Here is an 18,831-nt window from a genome sequence, read left to right as displayed (position 1 = left end):
TAAAAGATAAAGTGCGAGATGGGTTACATTATGCTCAGATCAAAGAAGTTTTCAAGTTGGATAAAAAGATAGGATTCCAGTTGGAAAAATCAAAGTTAGAAACGGAATTATTAGAACCTAAGACTAAGGTACTTTCAAGAATGTATAATTTGCTGCTAAAATGGAATACACAAGATGAAACGGTCAAATCAGCTATGATAAAATGGGCACAGGACATTGGGTATAATATCATGTTTGCTGACTGGGAAAGGTTATGGACCACCGGTTTGAAATTCACGGCATGTAATGCCTTGAAGGAAAATATTATGAAAATGATATATAGGTGGTACATGACCCCAATCAAGCTTGCAAAAATATACCATTTGTCTGATAATAAATGTTGGAAATGTAAGGAAACTGAAGGAACATTCTTTCACCTCTGGTGGACCTGCCCTAGAGTTAAGGCTTTCTGGGAAATGATATATAACGAGTTGAAAAGGTATTTAAGTATACCTTCCCTAAGAAACCAGAGGCCTTTCTTCTGGGCATCGTCGGCCAGACGGTGTTAAAGAAGGACCGAACATTTTTTATGTATGCAACAACAGCAGCAAGGATACTTGTCGCCAAGCACTGGAAAACCCAAGATTTGCCCACACTGGAAGAATGGCAGATGCAACTGATAGACTATATGGAGCTAGCAGAAATGACTGGCAGAATCCGAGACCTGGGAGACGAGGCTGTGGAGGAGGACTGGAAGAAATTTAAGGACTATTTACAAAAATATTGTAAATTGTATGAATGTTAAGAAAGATGTAAGATTATTAACAATGTGGCACCAACAAGCTAGTTAAAAGGAATATGAAGATAAATGAAAAGACAAGAAAAGATAAATTTTGGATAAATATTATGTTAAAACTAAGCCTTTAAGGTTTGGGTTAAATTATCAAAAATTAGGGATACAATATTGGAAAATTATAATATAAGAATTGAAACAAGGTGATAAATTGCTGGGTAAAGCTTGAAAATTTGGAACGCAGGAACGAGAGATGTGAGGAAGTGCAAAGAAGCGAAGAAAATATGGTCATTGTAAAAGTATATGTTATTTTGTTTGTTTTTTTATTGTATTAAGAAAATCTTTAATAAATATTTATTAAAAAAAGAATGTGTGCAGGCAAAACAGAAGGCTGGCTATTTAATAAATGGAATGAGATGTAATTGTTTTGGGGAAAACATAGTAAGTGGCAAATTCATCCCAAACTATTTTCTTTTTTAAAAATCCAAAAACCAGAACATGTCGTTATTTAATTTATGGATGGAGAAGTCTGCACTTTGGCAATGGTTCAGCTGAATTGCAACTCTATAAATATTTATGGTAGTGTTGCAACAGTGTGCGCTTTGAACCAAGTTCTGGCTCCCCCACTTGTAAGCCTCTAAAGCAAGGATTGTTTACTGCAAACTGTCCCTTCTCCAATGTAGAATTCCTGGAATCAGTCTCAGCTTCTCTCCCATAAACTGAATCATGAAGAGGCGTGTGAAGAAACTAAAGTTAATTTAAGGACAGTATTTCTGGATAACTCATTGCTTTTCAAAATATAAACAAGTAGTTTAAATCTCCCCTCTCCTAGCTACACATAAGCTTTCCTCTAAAGAGCTAAAGCAAGACATGTTGGGGTTTTGCATCTATCACAACGTTTTCCAATAGAGAAATATCAGGGTTGAAAGAGACAGAAATGTATTTGACCATTTCCACATCCCCCCCCCCCATTTATTCAAAAGTTACAATACAATGCATTTTCATTCAATATACCCCCTCCACAGACACCTCAGTAAAAGAGAAAACGGGAGATCGTGTCAAAGGTAGCTTTTCTGGAGATGACTTGTGAAGACATTTGTCCTCTGAGCTCTTTCTTTTGGCTTTGTCTGACACTCCAACGGGGCTACAAATGGAGGCTACAAAGACTCATCGCGGCCTCTCCGTGTTGAGGAAAGGCATTTGGCACATAGATCCAGGACAGCCCCCGCCCGCCCCCAGCCCCGAGCCACGCCGAGTCCACCCCGCTCCCTCCAGGCCGCCTTCCCAACCCCGCAAGGGGAGCCCCAAGGGACGAGAAGCCGCGCCGGACTCGCCGGGTCCCTTGGCCTCGACTCCCTTCGCCCTGCAAGACGCGGCTCAAAGGGGAGAGCGAGCGACTCTGCACATGCTCCAAGGCACGGCCCTTCGCCTTCCTATTTCTCAACAGCCAACCGAGGCTTTTCTTCTTCTTCATTTCCCTTTTGCTCCGCCCCCCCCCCGACCCCTTTACCGCGGCTCACCGGCCCTTCGCGCGCCTCCCTCTCTCCCGCTCGGCGGAGCCGCCTCGGCGCGCGCCCAGCAAGGCCAGCTGCTTCCAGCAGAGGGCGCCAGCGCCGCCCGCCAGCCTCTGGCCCCGCCGCGTTTGAAACGGGGGGCGCTGCTGCCCGTGGGCCACGAGAGGGCGCTGTGTGCCGCGGGAACCTCTGGCCCATCCTTCCCATTCCCCTCCTTATCATACATTTCTACCCCGCCTTTCCCTCTGACGGGACTCAAGGCGACCTACATATCAAGAGAAGAGCTGCTGGAAACATAGAAAGACCCATTCGACGCGGACAGAATTAAATCTGTTTCTGAAAAAAGAAAGCACAGTGCCTCAAAGTCCGGCAATCCAAGTTTCTAAATTTAACTGGTGCAGAAAGGAAGGAAGGGCTCCTCTCCCCCCACTGGCCAGCCTGGCTGGGCTGAGGGGACCTGGAGTCCAGGAAAACGGGAGCCAGAAGTTCTCCACCCTTTACCTACAAGAAATATTTACCAGGCTGGGGGTAGTCTAAGGTTACCAAAAAAATGTCAGTGACTGGGGACACTTATTGTTCGCTACATACATGTGAATGCTGAGGAAGCTGTAACTCCAGGGACTGTCCCCGGGAAAGAGGGCATTTGGTAACCTTATGGCAGTCTGTATGTAGTCACATAATTTTGAACATGTTGGGCTAGATCTAGATTTAGGCTGCAATCCTGACTCAACGCACCTGGGAGTAAGACCCACTCAGTTCAGGAGGATTTCTTATTGTGCTGTATGTCTAGGCCAAAGGTCAGCAAACCTTGTCAGCAGGGGCCGGTCCACTGTCCCTCAGACCTTGTGGGGGGCCAGACTGTATTTAGGGGGGGATGAATGAATTCCTATGCCCCACAAATAACCCAGAGATGCATTTTAAATAAAAGGACACATTCTACTCATGGAAAAACACGCTGATTCCCAGACTGTCCGTGGGCCGGATTTAGAAGGCGACTGGGCCGGATCCGGCCCCCAGGCCTTAGTTTGCCTACGCATGGTCTAGGCCCACTGATTTCAGCTAGGCTCCACTTTGGGGGCTTTTTGAAAAATGCACTTCTCCTGCTGGCTCTTTTTCCTTTGCAGATGAGACTTTGCCTATAAACTTTGGTTATATGACTGCGTTTTTCATTCCTCTGACTGCACTAACGTTGCTTGGAACATCCGTGGTGCCTCCTGATATTTACTCTTCAAACAGTAAGGGACTGGCAATTACATAACACATTGCCTGAGTTACAAAGGTTGCCACCGTCACCACTGGTATACTGTCTTGATTCTGTGTATTCTTCTCTCCGCAGGTTATATAACCCACCAAATACTTTTCAGGAAAGAGATTTGCCTTGGCACATATCCAGCAAACATGCCCCAGCATGGGAGCTGGAGAACTTGGAAAAGAACTTTACCCATAGAGATCAGATAAGGACCCTTATCTCCTAATTATGCAGGTTAGAGTTGGTATGATAGTAACACATATTTAGCATTTTAAAATATTGAATGGCAATATCCCAGGTGCAGTAGGCACAAAAGTTGAACATTAATCTTTTATTATTATTTTATAGCTGTCATATACATCTTAATTTCTTGACTGATGTGACCTGGGCACAATGTGCTTTACCAGTTGCTTTACATGGTTTGGAATAATAAGAAAAAGCAGGAGCTGAAGGCAGCTGGAAGTGGGGAACTCATTGTATTCATTCACAGAGCGGCATCTTAAAGGCCACCAAGTCCCCCCCCCCCCCGCTCTGCACAGGAGGCATTTCTACCCACTCCTTCTAGGTCTGCCCTGTGAGGCAACATTCCCAACTCTTTCAACCATTCCTCAAAGGACTCCTTTTCTAGGTTGCCCTCCTATGGACACTCTGCAGTGTGTCAACATATTGTTAAAATATCCCTCTTGGGACTTTGAAATAATGTGAGTAGAGGTTGTGGGTGTGAACGTGCCTTCCCCGAGCCCTCCGCTCTTAACCTTCATGTGCTCCATGTCCACACGATCGGGAACCCTGTGCAATTCTGGTCCTCCCCTCTCAGCCCCCCGGGCCCAGGACGGCCTGCGGAAGAGAAACCCAGCTGCAAGAGAGGGCACCCTTCCCTACGTGAACTCTCTGGTTTTTCTTTTTGTTCTTGTGTGTTATTGAAGTGTATGTTCTTGTTTAAATAAAATATTTTAAAAGAAAATACACCTTGCCAAATTTGAGATTTCAATAGTGTTTTTGAAAGCTTATTTTCAACATATATATGCACAAACACACCCTCCCTGTGCAGAAAAGATCCTGACTTCTCTTAAAGAAAACTTTTTGGGTTGCCACCAGGAGGTGCAATTGATACTTTTTTCCTGCAACACATCCTTGCTTAGAATAGCCATTTTACCTCATTTGCTCAGACGCACTTGCTCCACGTGTTTTCTTTTTTTAAAAAAGAAACTAGTTTTAAATCAGTCCTTCTTTGCATCTTCTGTAAGTTAACAGTATTGCCTGTTTTGAGGGAGACACAGTTTCCCCTCATTTTCCTCATTTTCCTCTTTCCAGCCTCTAATTTTGCCAAACTCCTTTTCCTGCCTCACAGTCTGTATCCATATCCAGGGGCTAAATGGGCATACCATTTATGGAGCAGGGCTGGGGAACTGGAGCTGGTGAGACTGATCCTTACCTCTCCCACTCCTTGAGGGCCAATTGATTGGTGCTGAGCAGAGGTGCCGAGTTCCACACAGAATTAGGAGGGCTCGTCAAATGTGCATGATGTCATGTGTGTCGGAAGGAGGCTGTGAGGCCTGACAAGGCCCTCTTCCACCATGGATAGGACCAGAGGGTCCTCTGCCACAGTGGGGAGGCCCAAATATCCCCGTCTCAAATCAATCTTCCCTCCTGTAGTCATTGCACTACATGAAGAAAAGCTTGTGTCTCAGCAGTCCCTGTGGTGATCTGATATAATGAGAGTAAAGCCAGGGAAGCTTTATCACTTTGTGCCTGGGGAAGGGAGCGTTCCTTGTTCACAGAGCCATCTTACACAGTCCCTGCACTTGGCAACTCCCTGCCTCTTAGCATTAGGCAGGCATTTTCTTCCTGTTTTAGGTGCCTGCTGAAAACACCTTTATTTCAACAAGCCTTCTCAGACATGTAATTTAGTTATGCATATTGTTTTTTGGGGGGCACACTGTAGAATGTCCATAGGAGGGGTCCCTTTTTACCTTTTGAGAATCACTGTCTCCTGACCATTTTACATCCCACTGCAAGTCTTGCTTTGCAGCTGCTGCACTGTGAGTAGAAGAAAATGTCAAGAGATCACAGACCAGTCCACGCAGCTAACATATATAAAAGGATGAATGTTACCGCAGCAATGTAAAATGATCAGGAGACAGTGATTCTCAAAATTACTATGATGTAACTCATTAGAACAACTTAAAGGTAAAGGTAAAGGGAACCCTGACCGTTAAGTCCAGTCACGAACAACTGGGGTTGTGGCGCAAATATCGCTTTACTGGCCAAGGGAGCCGGCATTTGTCTGCAGATAGCTTCCAGGTCAAGTGGCCAGCGTGACTAAGCCGCTTCTGGTGAAACCAGAGCAGCACATGGAAACACCGTTTACCTTCCCGCCGGATGGGTACCTATTTATCTACTTGCACTTTTACATGCTTTCGAACTGCTAGGTTGGCAGGAGCAGGGACCGAGCAACGGGAGCTCACCCCATCACAGGAATTCGAACTGCCGGCCTTCCGATCAGCAAGCCCAAGAGGCTCAGTGGTTTAGACCACAGCGCCACCCACATCCCAGTACAGCAACTGGGTGGTAGAAACATAAACAGCATAACAGTGCCCCCAGCTCTAGACTGTCCAGAAGGGTCAATAGTATCAAAAGCCACTGAGAGATCCAACAGGAGCAGGAAACAGCTTTCACCTCTGCCCCTAGCCCGCCGGAGATCTTCGACCACAACAAATGCTTGGAAATAGAATGCAGGATGATGCCTTTCTCTGATACACTCCTTTTCCCACTCAGGGAATCACATTATAGGGACAGGTGCCAATGCTGTGAAGGCCACCACTGTCAAGAACTACTGATCATCAGCCGCCGCCACCAAAACCTGCTTGCAGGAAAGATGTCAACCCGTCGCAGTATCTCCAGGATCAGTATACAGTAGAACCTTGTGTTACGGACGGGATCCATTCCGGAGGCCTGTCCATAACACGGAACTGATGCAAGCCGAAGTGCCACAGCGAAACCCGAAAGTAACCTGTTCTGGTACTTCCGGGTTGCCACGGGATGCAACACAAAAACACGTAACCTGAAGCGGACACAACATGAGGTATGACTGTACACTAACTCAGACTAGAGCCCCTCCTCCCCACCCTCTCACCACAAGCCACTTTTGTATTCTACAAAAATACAAAGTAGACATAAGTGACTTGGAGTGACTGTGTGTGGGTACCAAGCTAGCCAGCAGCCCATTGAGGAGACAGAGGTACCACTATCAGAAGAGCACCATTACACACCACTATGCACCACCCACTAAGGAATGTGCCATAATGAAGCATTCAATGTTTCTGTCTTTTGTGAACATGAAAAGCAAAACCAAGATGAGGAGGGACTGCAGAACAAAGCAAGCATCTCCCGCCAGTGCAGAAAGGAGGCCTAAGAGAAGTAGAAGTACAACAATCTGGTGCTCACAATCCTGGGAGCTCCAGCATCCTTGATGACCAGCCATGCTAGTGGGGGCTAATGGGAGTTCCAGTCTAACAACAGCTACAGGGTACCAGGTTGGGAAAGACTGAGTGAGCCTATTTTCTTAATTTTTTTTAGCTGGTAGTAATTCAATGAAGAAATCAAAGAAATAGTCACTGTAATTCTAGAAGATCAGACAAAAGTTTTGCATTGTGGGGAGCAGTATTGCATTCACATTGGGATGGTAGATTGTTTTTTAAAGGCACGATATCTACTTCCCCCAATTAACTTCTTCAAATAATTCAGAAAAAAGCCCAAGTTTGTACAACAGAAGTTTAAACAGAGTGAATGCTCAAATATTTTTTTTGAAATGGATAACTCTGAACTCTACACCACTCCTTATTAAAAGGTTTCTGTTTCAGGGACTTCAGTTTCTGTTGTCTTCCAAGTGTGCTGCTGTATCTGAAGTTTCTTATTTATTTTCTCCTTTCAAAGACTAATCTGTCAAAAGACTTGAGTAATGCAGTAGTACTTAGGAGTTAATGATTTTTCAAAAACAAAAAATGCAAGTGTTTGTTTCTAAATTTGCATAGACAGGGTATTTCCAAGGTATTTCTCAGACTGAAGAATGTCTACCCAAATGCTTAGAAAGTTGAGGTAATTTTAATATGCTTTAGTATTTTAACTTCTATATCCTCAAGATATATTTGGAATTTTTTTCTAGATTTTCTTGTTTCATCTTTTTGTAGTTTTTTTTTACAATCAAGCAGTGTATAAAGTTTATGAAATAAATAAATAAGAGGGGTGTCGTTTATTTATGAGATTTCTGCCCTTTACCGGTAGGTTACACCATATCTATCTATCTATCATCTATATGAGATTATAAAACAAATGAAGCAGTTGCCACCATAAAACAAGACAAATTAAAAACAGTTCCATATATAAAATAATACAAAAATTAAAAACAATTCAATATATAAAAACAGTTCAAAATAGTTCCACTACAGAATCAAAATGGGATAAAGATCTTCCTTTAAGAGGCTTGTTGAAGGAGGATGATCTTCTGTATTTGTCAAAAAGACAACAAAAACGGTACCTGCTATGTCATGAGAGAGTATACCAAAAGGTTGTTGCCATAACACTAAAGGCCCGATTCCTATATTATACAGAACAAACCTCCTGAAAGGACGTTGTCTATGGGAGGTCCTCAACTGCACAGCACAGGAATCAATGTGGTATACAAGGGAGGTATATACAGTACCTTCTCCATTATATGCATGATAATGAAAAAGCAACATATGGTTCCAACCCCCTTAGAACTATTTTCCTGGAGTATAGGTGCAGTCCTATATTACACCAGGTCATCAGCTGAGGGGCATTAGAATGAGGTGGGAGGCTCTTGGCATCAGCAGAAGTGAAGAGCCACCAGCAACATACCCAAGAAAATGTCTGTGAGCGCTGCAGGATGGCTCAAACAGCTCAGCCTCTCTGCTGGTCATGCTCCACCTAAAAATGGGTTGGATTCACAGGCAGAGTCTGGTGTGGTGCACAGGGGAGAAACACACCTATGCTGGTTCCTAACCCCCTCTTGTTGTGCAAACATGCCTGCAAACAACAGAAATATACACCAAGGCAGGAGCTGGCACAAGTACTGCACCACCACCACCATTGACTCTAGTGCGACTTCTACCTGAAATAACGTCTCCACCCCCATCGTTCTGGTCCAGCTCTAAGGACCTTATGGAGCTTCTCTCACTGTGAGAAGTGAACCAGGGAACCAGGCAGAGGGCCTTCTCAGTGATGGCTCCCTCCATGTGGAACGCCCTCCCATCAGATGACAAGCAGATAAAGAACTATACAGCTTTTAGAATGCATCTGAAGGCAGCTTTGTATAGGGAACTTTTTTATGTTCAATGTTTTATTATGTTTTTATATATGTTGGAAGTCGCCCAGAGTGGCTGGGGCAACCTAGTCAGATGGGCGGACTACAAATAATAAAATTATGATGATGATTATTACTTACCCATCCTGCCACATTTTCCTGGCGTTTCTCCCTCCCAAGTCTGGGATGGTTTGGAAATTGCAGACCTCGTCCCACTAGATCAGGGGCACAGCAGAGCCCACAGGCACTGAAACACAAGTCTGCTCATCCCAATTGCCAATTCAGATTATTTTATTTTATTTAAAGATTGAGTGACAGCTTAAAGTAGCCTGGGATGAATAGTAAGAAATCTTCATTTTGGATTGTTAGTCATGGCATTTGTATAATTTTTTAAATTTTAAGTATATGTTTAACAGTGGGAGGAAAACAATAAATCTTTTTGAAAAATACACCACCTTCCTACTTTTTAAAACTTATAGAAATATGTAGGTTTGGATCCAAAGGTATCCCTCTACACTTAGAATGCATCTGGGATTCAAGCCATGTTTTTTTTTTAAAAAAAATTATTATTATTATTATTATTGTTATTGTTATTATTATTATTATTAGAATGGTATATTTGTAATTTCATGAAGTAAAATATAAATTAAAAGTGTCAATCTGTGCAATTGAAATATTTTAAAGCATTTAGCTTGGTTCCTTTCTACAAATACTTCCCTGCAAAAATATAGAAATGTGATTTATATTCTAGAAAGTATAGAAAAATATAATTCCTTTGGATTTAGGACAATTATAGCTGTGTTCCAAAAATCATATCAGGAAATATGTTACTTTGAAATCAGGGGTAGAATTTGGACGCAACAATTAAATAACTTTCTCATCATATTCTTCCAGCATTCTGATAGGAAGCAGGCAGAGAGGAGAGGGAAGATGAGAGGAAAGCTCGGACTCCTAAGTCCAAAGAATGGGAATTACATATATTCTAAAAAGAGATGCATTTGAACAGGGCTGTCTTTAGCATATGTGGCACCGGGGTGCAAAGATTCACCCAGCGCCCCCAAATTTAGTTTAGCTGCCCCCCAATTAACTTTTTTTTGAGCTTTTTGGAGGAGGGGGGAAGCCACGGCAGAGACAGGAGGGAGGGCGGAGGGCGAGGCTCCTTTTTTGCCACAGGTACCTGCTGGGTGCTGAAGTCCCATCCCATAGTTGGGCTTGGCAGGCGGATGGGCCTCGCCTCCTCCATCCTCACGTGGCAGGAACAGGCCAGGGAGGAGGCAGCCCCAGCGCCCGCTTTTGCCTCAGCACCACCTCACAGAAACGGCTCGGCTGGCCCTTCTCCTGTGCCCAAGCACCGCCGGGTCCTGGTAGTTATTAACCCACCCGCCCTGCGGCCCCTTTGGGGGCGGTGAAGGAGGACCCACCTCTCGCTCACCCAGACCCAGGGATCGAAGTGGCATTGGTGGCCTTGTTGCTCAGTCTGAGTGGTCCTCCTTTCGGCAGCTCTTTTTCCCCTCAGGTTTCTCAGCACTTCAATCCCCCCACTTTTTAATACAGTATACAAATCACACAACACAAGGCCACCTGCAAATAAATGGTGTCCGTCATGACACTTCAGAGGAAATGAGATTAAACTACGGTCATATTAGCAATGAGGAAAGGAAAAGGAAAGGGAAAAAATGCAAGGTTTAAAACCTGTAACAACAACGCAGCAGAAAAAACCCTGCTTTTGTTTCCTGACTCGTCGGGAATATTGACGCTATGGAGTAACAGAATGATGGCGGGGGTCGGGACTTTTGCTCCATTGCTTTTCACTGCTGCCAATTGAGAGGGAACAGTATACAGTAGGAATGCATTTGGCACCCCCCTGAATTCGGCAACCCCTTGCACCCCCAGGTAAAGATGGCCCTGCATTTGAAGCTTCAACTAGAAAATCTGTAGCCATTATAGAAAAACATATTCCAGTTAAGCGTTCATCAATTACACACACACACACACACACACACACACACACACACCAATGTCCAATGTAATATGGCATTATACAGTGCTTTTTTTCTATAAAAAAAAAATGTTTAGAGGTACTCTCATTTTCCTACTCTTATTGAAATACTGTCCCTCAATGAGGCCAAACTTAGATTCACAAAATGTTTAGGGGTATGCGTACCTCTGTACCCCACCCCCCGAAAAAGTACTGGCATTATATATTTGTTCCAGGTTAAGGTGATATATTACATTTGACCAATATTGCTAATATGTGCTACCTGCACACATTACCTTGGTTATCCAAGATAAGGAACTGCACAGTGCATTCCTTGATACATTCCACCTGTCTGTCTTGCCTGTCATTGCAAAGTGGTCAAGGGCAAAAGGTGTTTTTCTTTCCAGTTAACAATTGTCCAGCACTCAGCAGCCTCCCTGGTTGCCCACACTTACTGATCTGGAAATGCGTCATGAGTTTTGGTTGAAGCTAGGGAGGCTGAAAATTGCAGACCACTAATGAGATGGTTTGTAGTATATAATAATGGATATTCACAAAAACCCCTCTTGCACCTCAAAAGTAAAGTAAGCACATTTTTAAAAAGGATGCACTCAGCGCCATCTACCACTGCTCATAATCTCTGAAAGACACACACACAAATCAGATCAAATTTCTGAAAAAGAAAATTGAATGAGTAAATAGTTGAGGACAGCCTTACACTGAATCAAACAACAGCCCATTCAGGTCACTATTAGCTACACTGGCTGACAATCCCTCTCCAGGGTTTCTGATGAACATTCCCAACTCTACCTGCAGATATTGAGGATTGAAGCTGGGATTCTCTGCACGCAAAGCAGATCACTCTCTTTGGCACATCATTGAACTCAGTAAATTATATTTTACCTTGCAGAACTGCTTGTAAAGTCCTGCCATCTAGATAAATCCTAACATCTTGCCATCAGCAATTCTGCAAGGAAGATTCTCAAAAAAATTCATACTTAGAAATGCATAAAACAGGTCAAAACTATTGCACATGTTCTATTTAGCTGCCCATTTTACACAAAAATCCATGATAAACATTTAAACTCCATGCTGAAAAAAGGTTAAATTGTCCTGACCTCTGCAGGGTTTCCTTTCTACTCAACAGTCGGAGAATGAAGCAAAATTTATGAGAGATGCCATGAAACTATGTCGCCAATATGACTTGAGAGGCATTTTTAAACATTATTATGTCTGTATTAGCTTTATCTTAAAGTAACTCCTTTTAGGAACAGATGCCAATTTAATGTTTTGATTTATATACTTTTGTATCTTCTGTATGCCAATAAAGGTGATTGATTGATTGATTGATTGATAAATTGTGTTCGGTTGAAGGTGGGTCAGAGCTTCTCATTTGCCTTCCCAGCAAGTGGATGGCTATTGTTTACTGTGAGACAGAAAGGGAAAGGTGGTGAGGAGGTCAGGATGGTGAAAAGTCACTAGTAGAGCCAGTTTGAGCCATGCTGAACTCCTTCTAAGCAACAGCAACGCGCTGGCCAGAAAGCAAGCATACCAGTTTCACCCCACAATCCGCTTCTGGTGCGCAGTATCAAAGACATGCCACCCAATGGTCAACAAGAAGGAAGAAAGACCCCCAATTTGTAACAAAAGTGAGAAAAATTTAGGAGATTTATCAGATTAAGTAACTTCGGCATCTATGGTAGAAAAGAAAATGCTTCTTAACTGCAAACCATTCTATAACACTTCTGCATTTAGAAATGTAATTAAATAGAAGACTGATGCAAACAGAAGGAAGTTATAGTAAAAAAAAATTCAAAATATAAATACAGCAATATTAAAGCAAGGGAGTCAAAACACAGAGGAATGAGATTAATTTGAAAAACATAATTTGGTTTACTCAAAAGAAATGGAATAAAATTCTCAGGAGTTTCAGACATAGATTTTCATTATTTACAAAATACAATGAGGTTTCCTTCAAGAAAATGCTGCAGTGAATGATCTCCAAAAAGTTAAATAAACTGCAGATATTGTGCTTGTACCAAAGATAAAGGGGGGAAATGCAGTACATAGTCGCTTAAATATATTTTACTGATTATCCAAACCCAAATAACAAGATCATTAAAATCTAGACTGTGGTCCAGTAATTTTTAGAAGCATGTTCCCCAAAAAGAGCTTCGCCATTTATGGACAGCCATGGTATATTGGAATGAATGAAGCTCTTCACATGTGCAATGGAACAGTTGTATATCACTAGACCGGGACTCTGGTTAAATTTTTTAAAAATGCATGTAATCATATTCTCACTGTTAATATAAATGTAAGGTAAAGGTAAAATGTAAAGGACCCCTGGACAGTTAAGTCCAGTCAAAGGCAACTATGGGGTTGCAGCGCTCATCTCACTTTCAGGCCGAGGGAGCAGCACTTGTCCACAGACAGCTTTCTGGGTCATGTGGCCAGCAGGACTACACCGCTTCTGGTGCAACTGAACATGATGACGGAAGCGAGAATGCACAGAAACACTGTTTACCTTCCTGTCACAGCGGTACCTGTTTATCTACTTGCACTGGCGTGCTTTTGAACTGCTAGGTTGGCAGGAGCAGGAACCGAGCAACGAAAATTCACCCTGGTGTGTGGATTTGAACTGCCGACCTACTGTTCAGCAAGCCCAAGAGGCTCAGTGGTTTAAACTACAGCACCACCCGCATCCGCAAAATGTAGCTCTTATTTGGATGAACCAAGGACTATAAAAGCATTTTTATCATCAATGTATAACAGGTAATGAATCAAATTTATGACCTGGTAAATTTAGACCACAGCCAAAGAAGTGATAGGTGTTTGCTTAGGGCTCCATATCCAGAAGGTGGCCGCATGACTCGGAAAGCTGTCTGTGGACAAACGCCGGCTCCTTCGGCCTGAAAGAAGAGATGAGCGCCGCAACCCCAGTGTCACCTTTGACTGGACTTAACTGTCCAGGGTCCTTTACCCTTTTTACCTATTTTTTTTTTTGGGGGGGGGGATCTGGACAAACAAAGTTGTTGAGCTTTTTTCAGTGATCACCCACTTGCCCCCCCCCCCAACTGGCTGCTGTTACCACCAAGAGCCGTCCGCACCAGAGCCTGAGCTGCCCACGTACACACACTTTTTAACACCCCCCCCCCAAAAAACCTCGACAATTGCTTACAATTGTAAAATCCCCCTGGAAGGGCATGTAGGCCCCCCAAAAGAGGATATGTCTGGGATTTCCCAGACATTTGGCAACCCTATGTTTGCTATTTCTGTCACACCTGTTTCCACTGCAGAAAAAACAGGCTGATCTTGCATTTAAACAGCAGCTTGTTTCTTGGGTGTTGTGAGTTATTGTGTCAAGGGAAGGTTCTGGCTTCCCATGGAAATCTCCCTCACATGAGCCTAGCAGCCATTTTTCGTAGTTAACAAATCATTCCCTTGTAAATATAAAATGTTGGTCTCTGTAGGAGTACGGTAAATATCACATTATTACTTTGCTTTGTATCTTCTAGTTTGTTCACTTCCAATAACAGCTGTTATCGTGTAGAGCGGGGGAGAGAAGTGATTCAAAATATAATCAAACAGCTTTTCATTTCATATTTTTTCAGGGGCATCAAAACAGGAGTTTTGATCAACCCAAAAGTTCACATCGCACAGTGAACACACCAAGGTGGTGAATCTTTTGATGTTCCTCAAATGTTTGCTAATATAACTGGCATCTCTCCTCCAGCATCATATACAACATTTTGGAAGGAGAGCCCAGCATACGGAGGAGTGCTCAGGATACAGCGCACAGCTCTCAGAGCTGGATGAAGACATGATGTGGCCCTAAGCTATCCCAAGTTTAAGAAGCCCCATAGTATTACCAAAAATGTATATTATTCTTACTGAAATGACAAAAAAGAGAAATAGAAATATTTGCATACACAGTCAAGGGTGCACCTAAAAACTAGTGTGCTCAGTAGGAAAAACATGAGACTTTTAATCTCAGGATTGTGGGTTCGAACCGCATGTTGGCAAAAGATTCCTGCCCTGCAGGGGTTGGACTAGATGACCCTTGCGTTCCCTTCCAACTATACAACTATAATGTAAAACTTGAAACTTCATCTTTTTTGTATGAGGAGGCAACTCATAATCTGAAACCCTAAGTTGTAGTTTACATAAATTGTGTGTAAATCTGACGCTGATTGCTTGCCATGGCACTTGTAATCATTTATTTCCCCCTTTTCCACATTCCTACAGCATGTAATACTAAAATGTAAGAACTGGTGTTTTTGGCGGGGAGAGGGGGGTCCATTGTTTCATAATTCAAGGAATTTAATACATGCATTTGGTGCACAAATCTGAATTGGTTAACATGGGCAGTTAGCACAGATTAAAGCTGCAAATCTGTACATTCCTGGAAGTTAATGAGACTTCTTTCCTAAAAGGCATAAATACGTAATTGTGCTGTAAGCCTACATTCCTAGTCACATATACATTGGATAGTCATTTTGCTATCATTGATAACTTCTAACACACGGCATCTAGGAAACACTCACTTACCAAGGAGTAAGCAAAACACATTAAAATCGCTGGCATTTACTTTGAGTAGATTGGCCTACTTGCTCTGTCAATGAAAATGATTATGGTTATGAATTTGAGTTAACCAGAAGGATTTTTCCTTAAGGACACTTTTTCCTTTTAGTCACGATGAGAATTAGTTTTATGGGTTGCTAAGTTGTTACAGCATTTTTTCCTTGTCGTTACTAGTTATCATGCATTTTCATTTCCTAAAAGAAACAAATCTATATGATGTCTATGGTCCTTCCCAACTCTACAGTTCTATGATTCTACAATTCTAAATCAGTATCATGTAGCGCTATAAAATTATTTTGCAGTTCTGAGTACTATGAGAGAATAACAACTTTTTAAATCAACCACCCCTTGGGAAGATTGAGGATAATGTTGAGGAGTTTCATTTGTGTAAAAGCCATTTTATTCTAGTCTGAGGGGAGAGGGAGATTTAACATGTTCCTAAATTGTATTTATCTGCTTTTGGGTACCAAAATCAAAGGTTAAGTTATGTGCACTTAAACCCAAACTGTTTGGGGCTTGCCTAACATTCTCCACATCAGTTTGTGATTTTTCTAAAATCTCCATATAAATTCATCATGTATGTAATTTTCACTAATATATGCACACTTCACCATAGTATACACATTTTTTAGTCATTACTTGGGTGGCAAACTGCCTTAAAAAAATGAGAGGTGTGTGAATTTTGAAGGATGGCTGTGTTTTGGTTCGTGTGTTGTTTTGGAAAATGTGAATGACATATTCTTGCCTTTAAATGCAAACTGAATCAATTTTTTCTTGCATCTTGATGGTGTGCACACATATGCATGTCACTGTATGCCCAATGACAAGTGTTCTTCAGCGTTAAGTCCTGCACCTAAGAAGAAAGACGACTCCACAGGACACAAAACTGCAACTGGTGAGCAGACATTAGTACACAGCTTGATTAAGTAAAAGAGATTTGTGTCTGCTTTATCATTTTTAAGAGAGACAACTACAAGGTTCTCATTTGAAAGCAAACCCAGAATAGAACGGCTTTGAAACAATACCAAAGAAGCATTTTGAATCTGCAAAACTTTTATGAACAAACATCACTTCATTTTCAGACTGTTTTTCACTGCTCTGCCCTAAACTTAATTGCATTGCATGGGATTCTGCCAGTGCTGGAAGAGTCAAGTGACCAATCTCATTCTTATACATACAGATTTTGCAGTCTGTGGAAACACTCTGGATTTTTATGGGGTTGAATACCAGCCCACTTATATTTTTATATATAGCCCCCCCCCCACAATCCATTTCCCTTATTTTGATGCCACTGTGCCCAAGAAAGTCCAGCACAAATAACAGGCTGAATAGCTCAGAAAGAAGCATACAAATTTCATCTATATAGCATAAATAACCTGAAACTCTTTTAATAATATTCCAGTTTCTGGAGGTCAGAGCCAGATTTTTATCCATTTATACAAAATCAGTACATGATGCAATCAACTTCAAGCTCAAGAAGAAAGGTTCCACGGAGATCAATGTGATTGAGACAGAAGTGCTATCTGGCAGAAAAATAAAAATAAATAGCGTACTATATAATACGAATTCCACTTAATGAATGTATAAGACAGCTGAAGCAAATTATAGATTATTGGTAAAATAACACCCATCTGTATTACACACTACCTACTCAATAATCAAATATATCAAAGCATTCAATTAATATGCCCTGGCTGAAAAAGAAAAAGGTTTCTGTTCTGCATTCCTTTCCATGCTTAAAGTTGCTGACTGATTAGACTTCAACACAGCATTCCAATTTAGTACAGCAATTGCCTAACTGTCTCAAGAACAGTCCTAAATCAAAAGTGACCCCAAATAAAATAAATACCAATTAATAGTAATCAATTGTTTTGCAAATGTTCAATGTTAAAAGTCTTTTTCAGGCAATACGCAAGGCCCTCTGCAGAGAGTACATCTGTTTGCTGAGGTACTATTTCAGCTTCCACAAAACCCACTTTTAATAAAACTAGAACAGCATTATTCCCATGATTAGAGAATGTATCTTAATGGGAAATGGCCACTCACAATCCAAGCCTAGCTAGCAATTTCATTTCAGCCACATTTTGCTGAATATTCACAAAAGTCTTATCCAACCTCCAGCTTCCTGCTTCTGTTACCTGCTTTAAATTGCTGGATCTCGAGGCTCTAAATATTAAATAGAACATCTCCAAGTACAAGCGCACATGAAGACTTTGTCCTGGCTCTCGTCATCACTGTTTTCTGGATCTTCGGTTGGGAAAACCATTGCAAAGTCAGCACTTTCACTCCACTCATCTTGCTGCCTTGAAGGAGGGTAGCTTCCCATAGCGTCACCCTGGATGCCTTTAGCCTGACAGGATTCATGATCTTGACTGCAAATCTGATTAAATCCAGCATTAGGAGATGATGTGGATGTGCCAAACATCCTAAATGGGAGTTCAGAAACAGAGAGAACAATTTTCTGGGAAATTCCTATTTACCAGCATCTGAAAATGACTCACCAGTTCCCTTTTGTTTGGGGAAGGCAAACTTTTAAAGCCCCCCCCCCCCGGTGATTATAAGCCTTAGCACCAGAGATGGTTGCTTGGCAACACATTTAGCCTATCCTAAATAAATCTCTCCTGAAAAGCCACAGATTCACTTTGCACAGCAGAAACAGCCAACAATATATTGTGTCACACAGTCTTAAATTTATTCAGGAATTATTAAAGTACTTGAATGATCCATAAATTGGTTTCCTAAACAAAGCCCAAATATCTTCTACAGTTTGTAATGGTTAATTCAGTTGCATCTCTCTCTTCACCCGCTTTTTAAATCAACCATTCATTTTCTTTAGCGGGGGGCTGGCAGGAACAAAATCACAATCTGTTTTAGAATACAGGTCATCTGAACAGATGATAGGCTGCGTTAGTCAGCCATTTTCTTTCAAAGCAAGGATCAGCCATGCTGCCATGTAAACAGAATGTGCTTCGCTTCAAGAAATTTATGTGGGTTTATCTTAATGTCATGTGAGGCATAATTTAAGTTTCACATTTGAAAGTGGGCTATATTGATTCAAGGTGGTATGAGCCAGTGAACCAAAAAACCCGCTACAATTAATATAAATATAATTAAGTTATATACATTGATCAGAAAACAGAAATGTCTGAAAGCTCTATGTCCTTGTCAGTTTTTTAAACTTGTATCTTCATTATACCAGTTTAACTGTTGTAGGGTTGTATTCAACACAACACTAATGGCATCCCACTTGCCCCAAAGAACTTCCCTTTCCTCTCTCTGCAATTCCCCACCCCCACCCCATAAATCTGCTCCAAAGGGTTCCCCAACCCTCTGGGGCAGGTTTTGCACAGGGGATAGCAGAGAGGAGGCCCCAGGTTTCCCCTGAAGAATTCAGGGAAAGCGTGTTCTCCT

The 18,831-nt window shown here is 42.0% G+C and overlaps 1 protein-coding gene across 1 annotated transcript in view; it reads right to left on the bottom strand.

Moving 5' to 3' along the window:
* The window catches only part of LOC309380795 (cytochrome P450 1A1-like), a 29,456-nt gene extending 11,533 nt beyond the window's left edge, over positions 1-17,923 (bottom strand). The window contains exon 1 of the mRNA XM_081930884.1: positions 17,559-17,923. Coding sequence (XP_081787010.1) covers positions 17,559-17,606 — 48 coding nt within the window. The 5' untranslated portion in view covers positions 17,607-17,923. The remainder of the gene's footprint in view (positions 1-17,558) is intronic.
* Between the last annotated feature and the right edge of the window lie 908 nt (positions 17,924-18,831).

This window comes from Podarcis melisellensis, assembly GCF_964234715.1.
Source record: "Podarcis melisellensis genome assembly, chromosome: 11".
Taxonomy (NCBI): Eukaryota; Metazoa; Chordata; class Lepidosauria; order Squamata; family Lacertidae; genus Podarcis; species Podarcis melisellensis.
The sequence above is the reverse complement of the archived record's forward strand: the minus strand, read 5'-3'. Positions and strand labels throughout refer to the sequence as shown.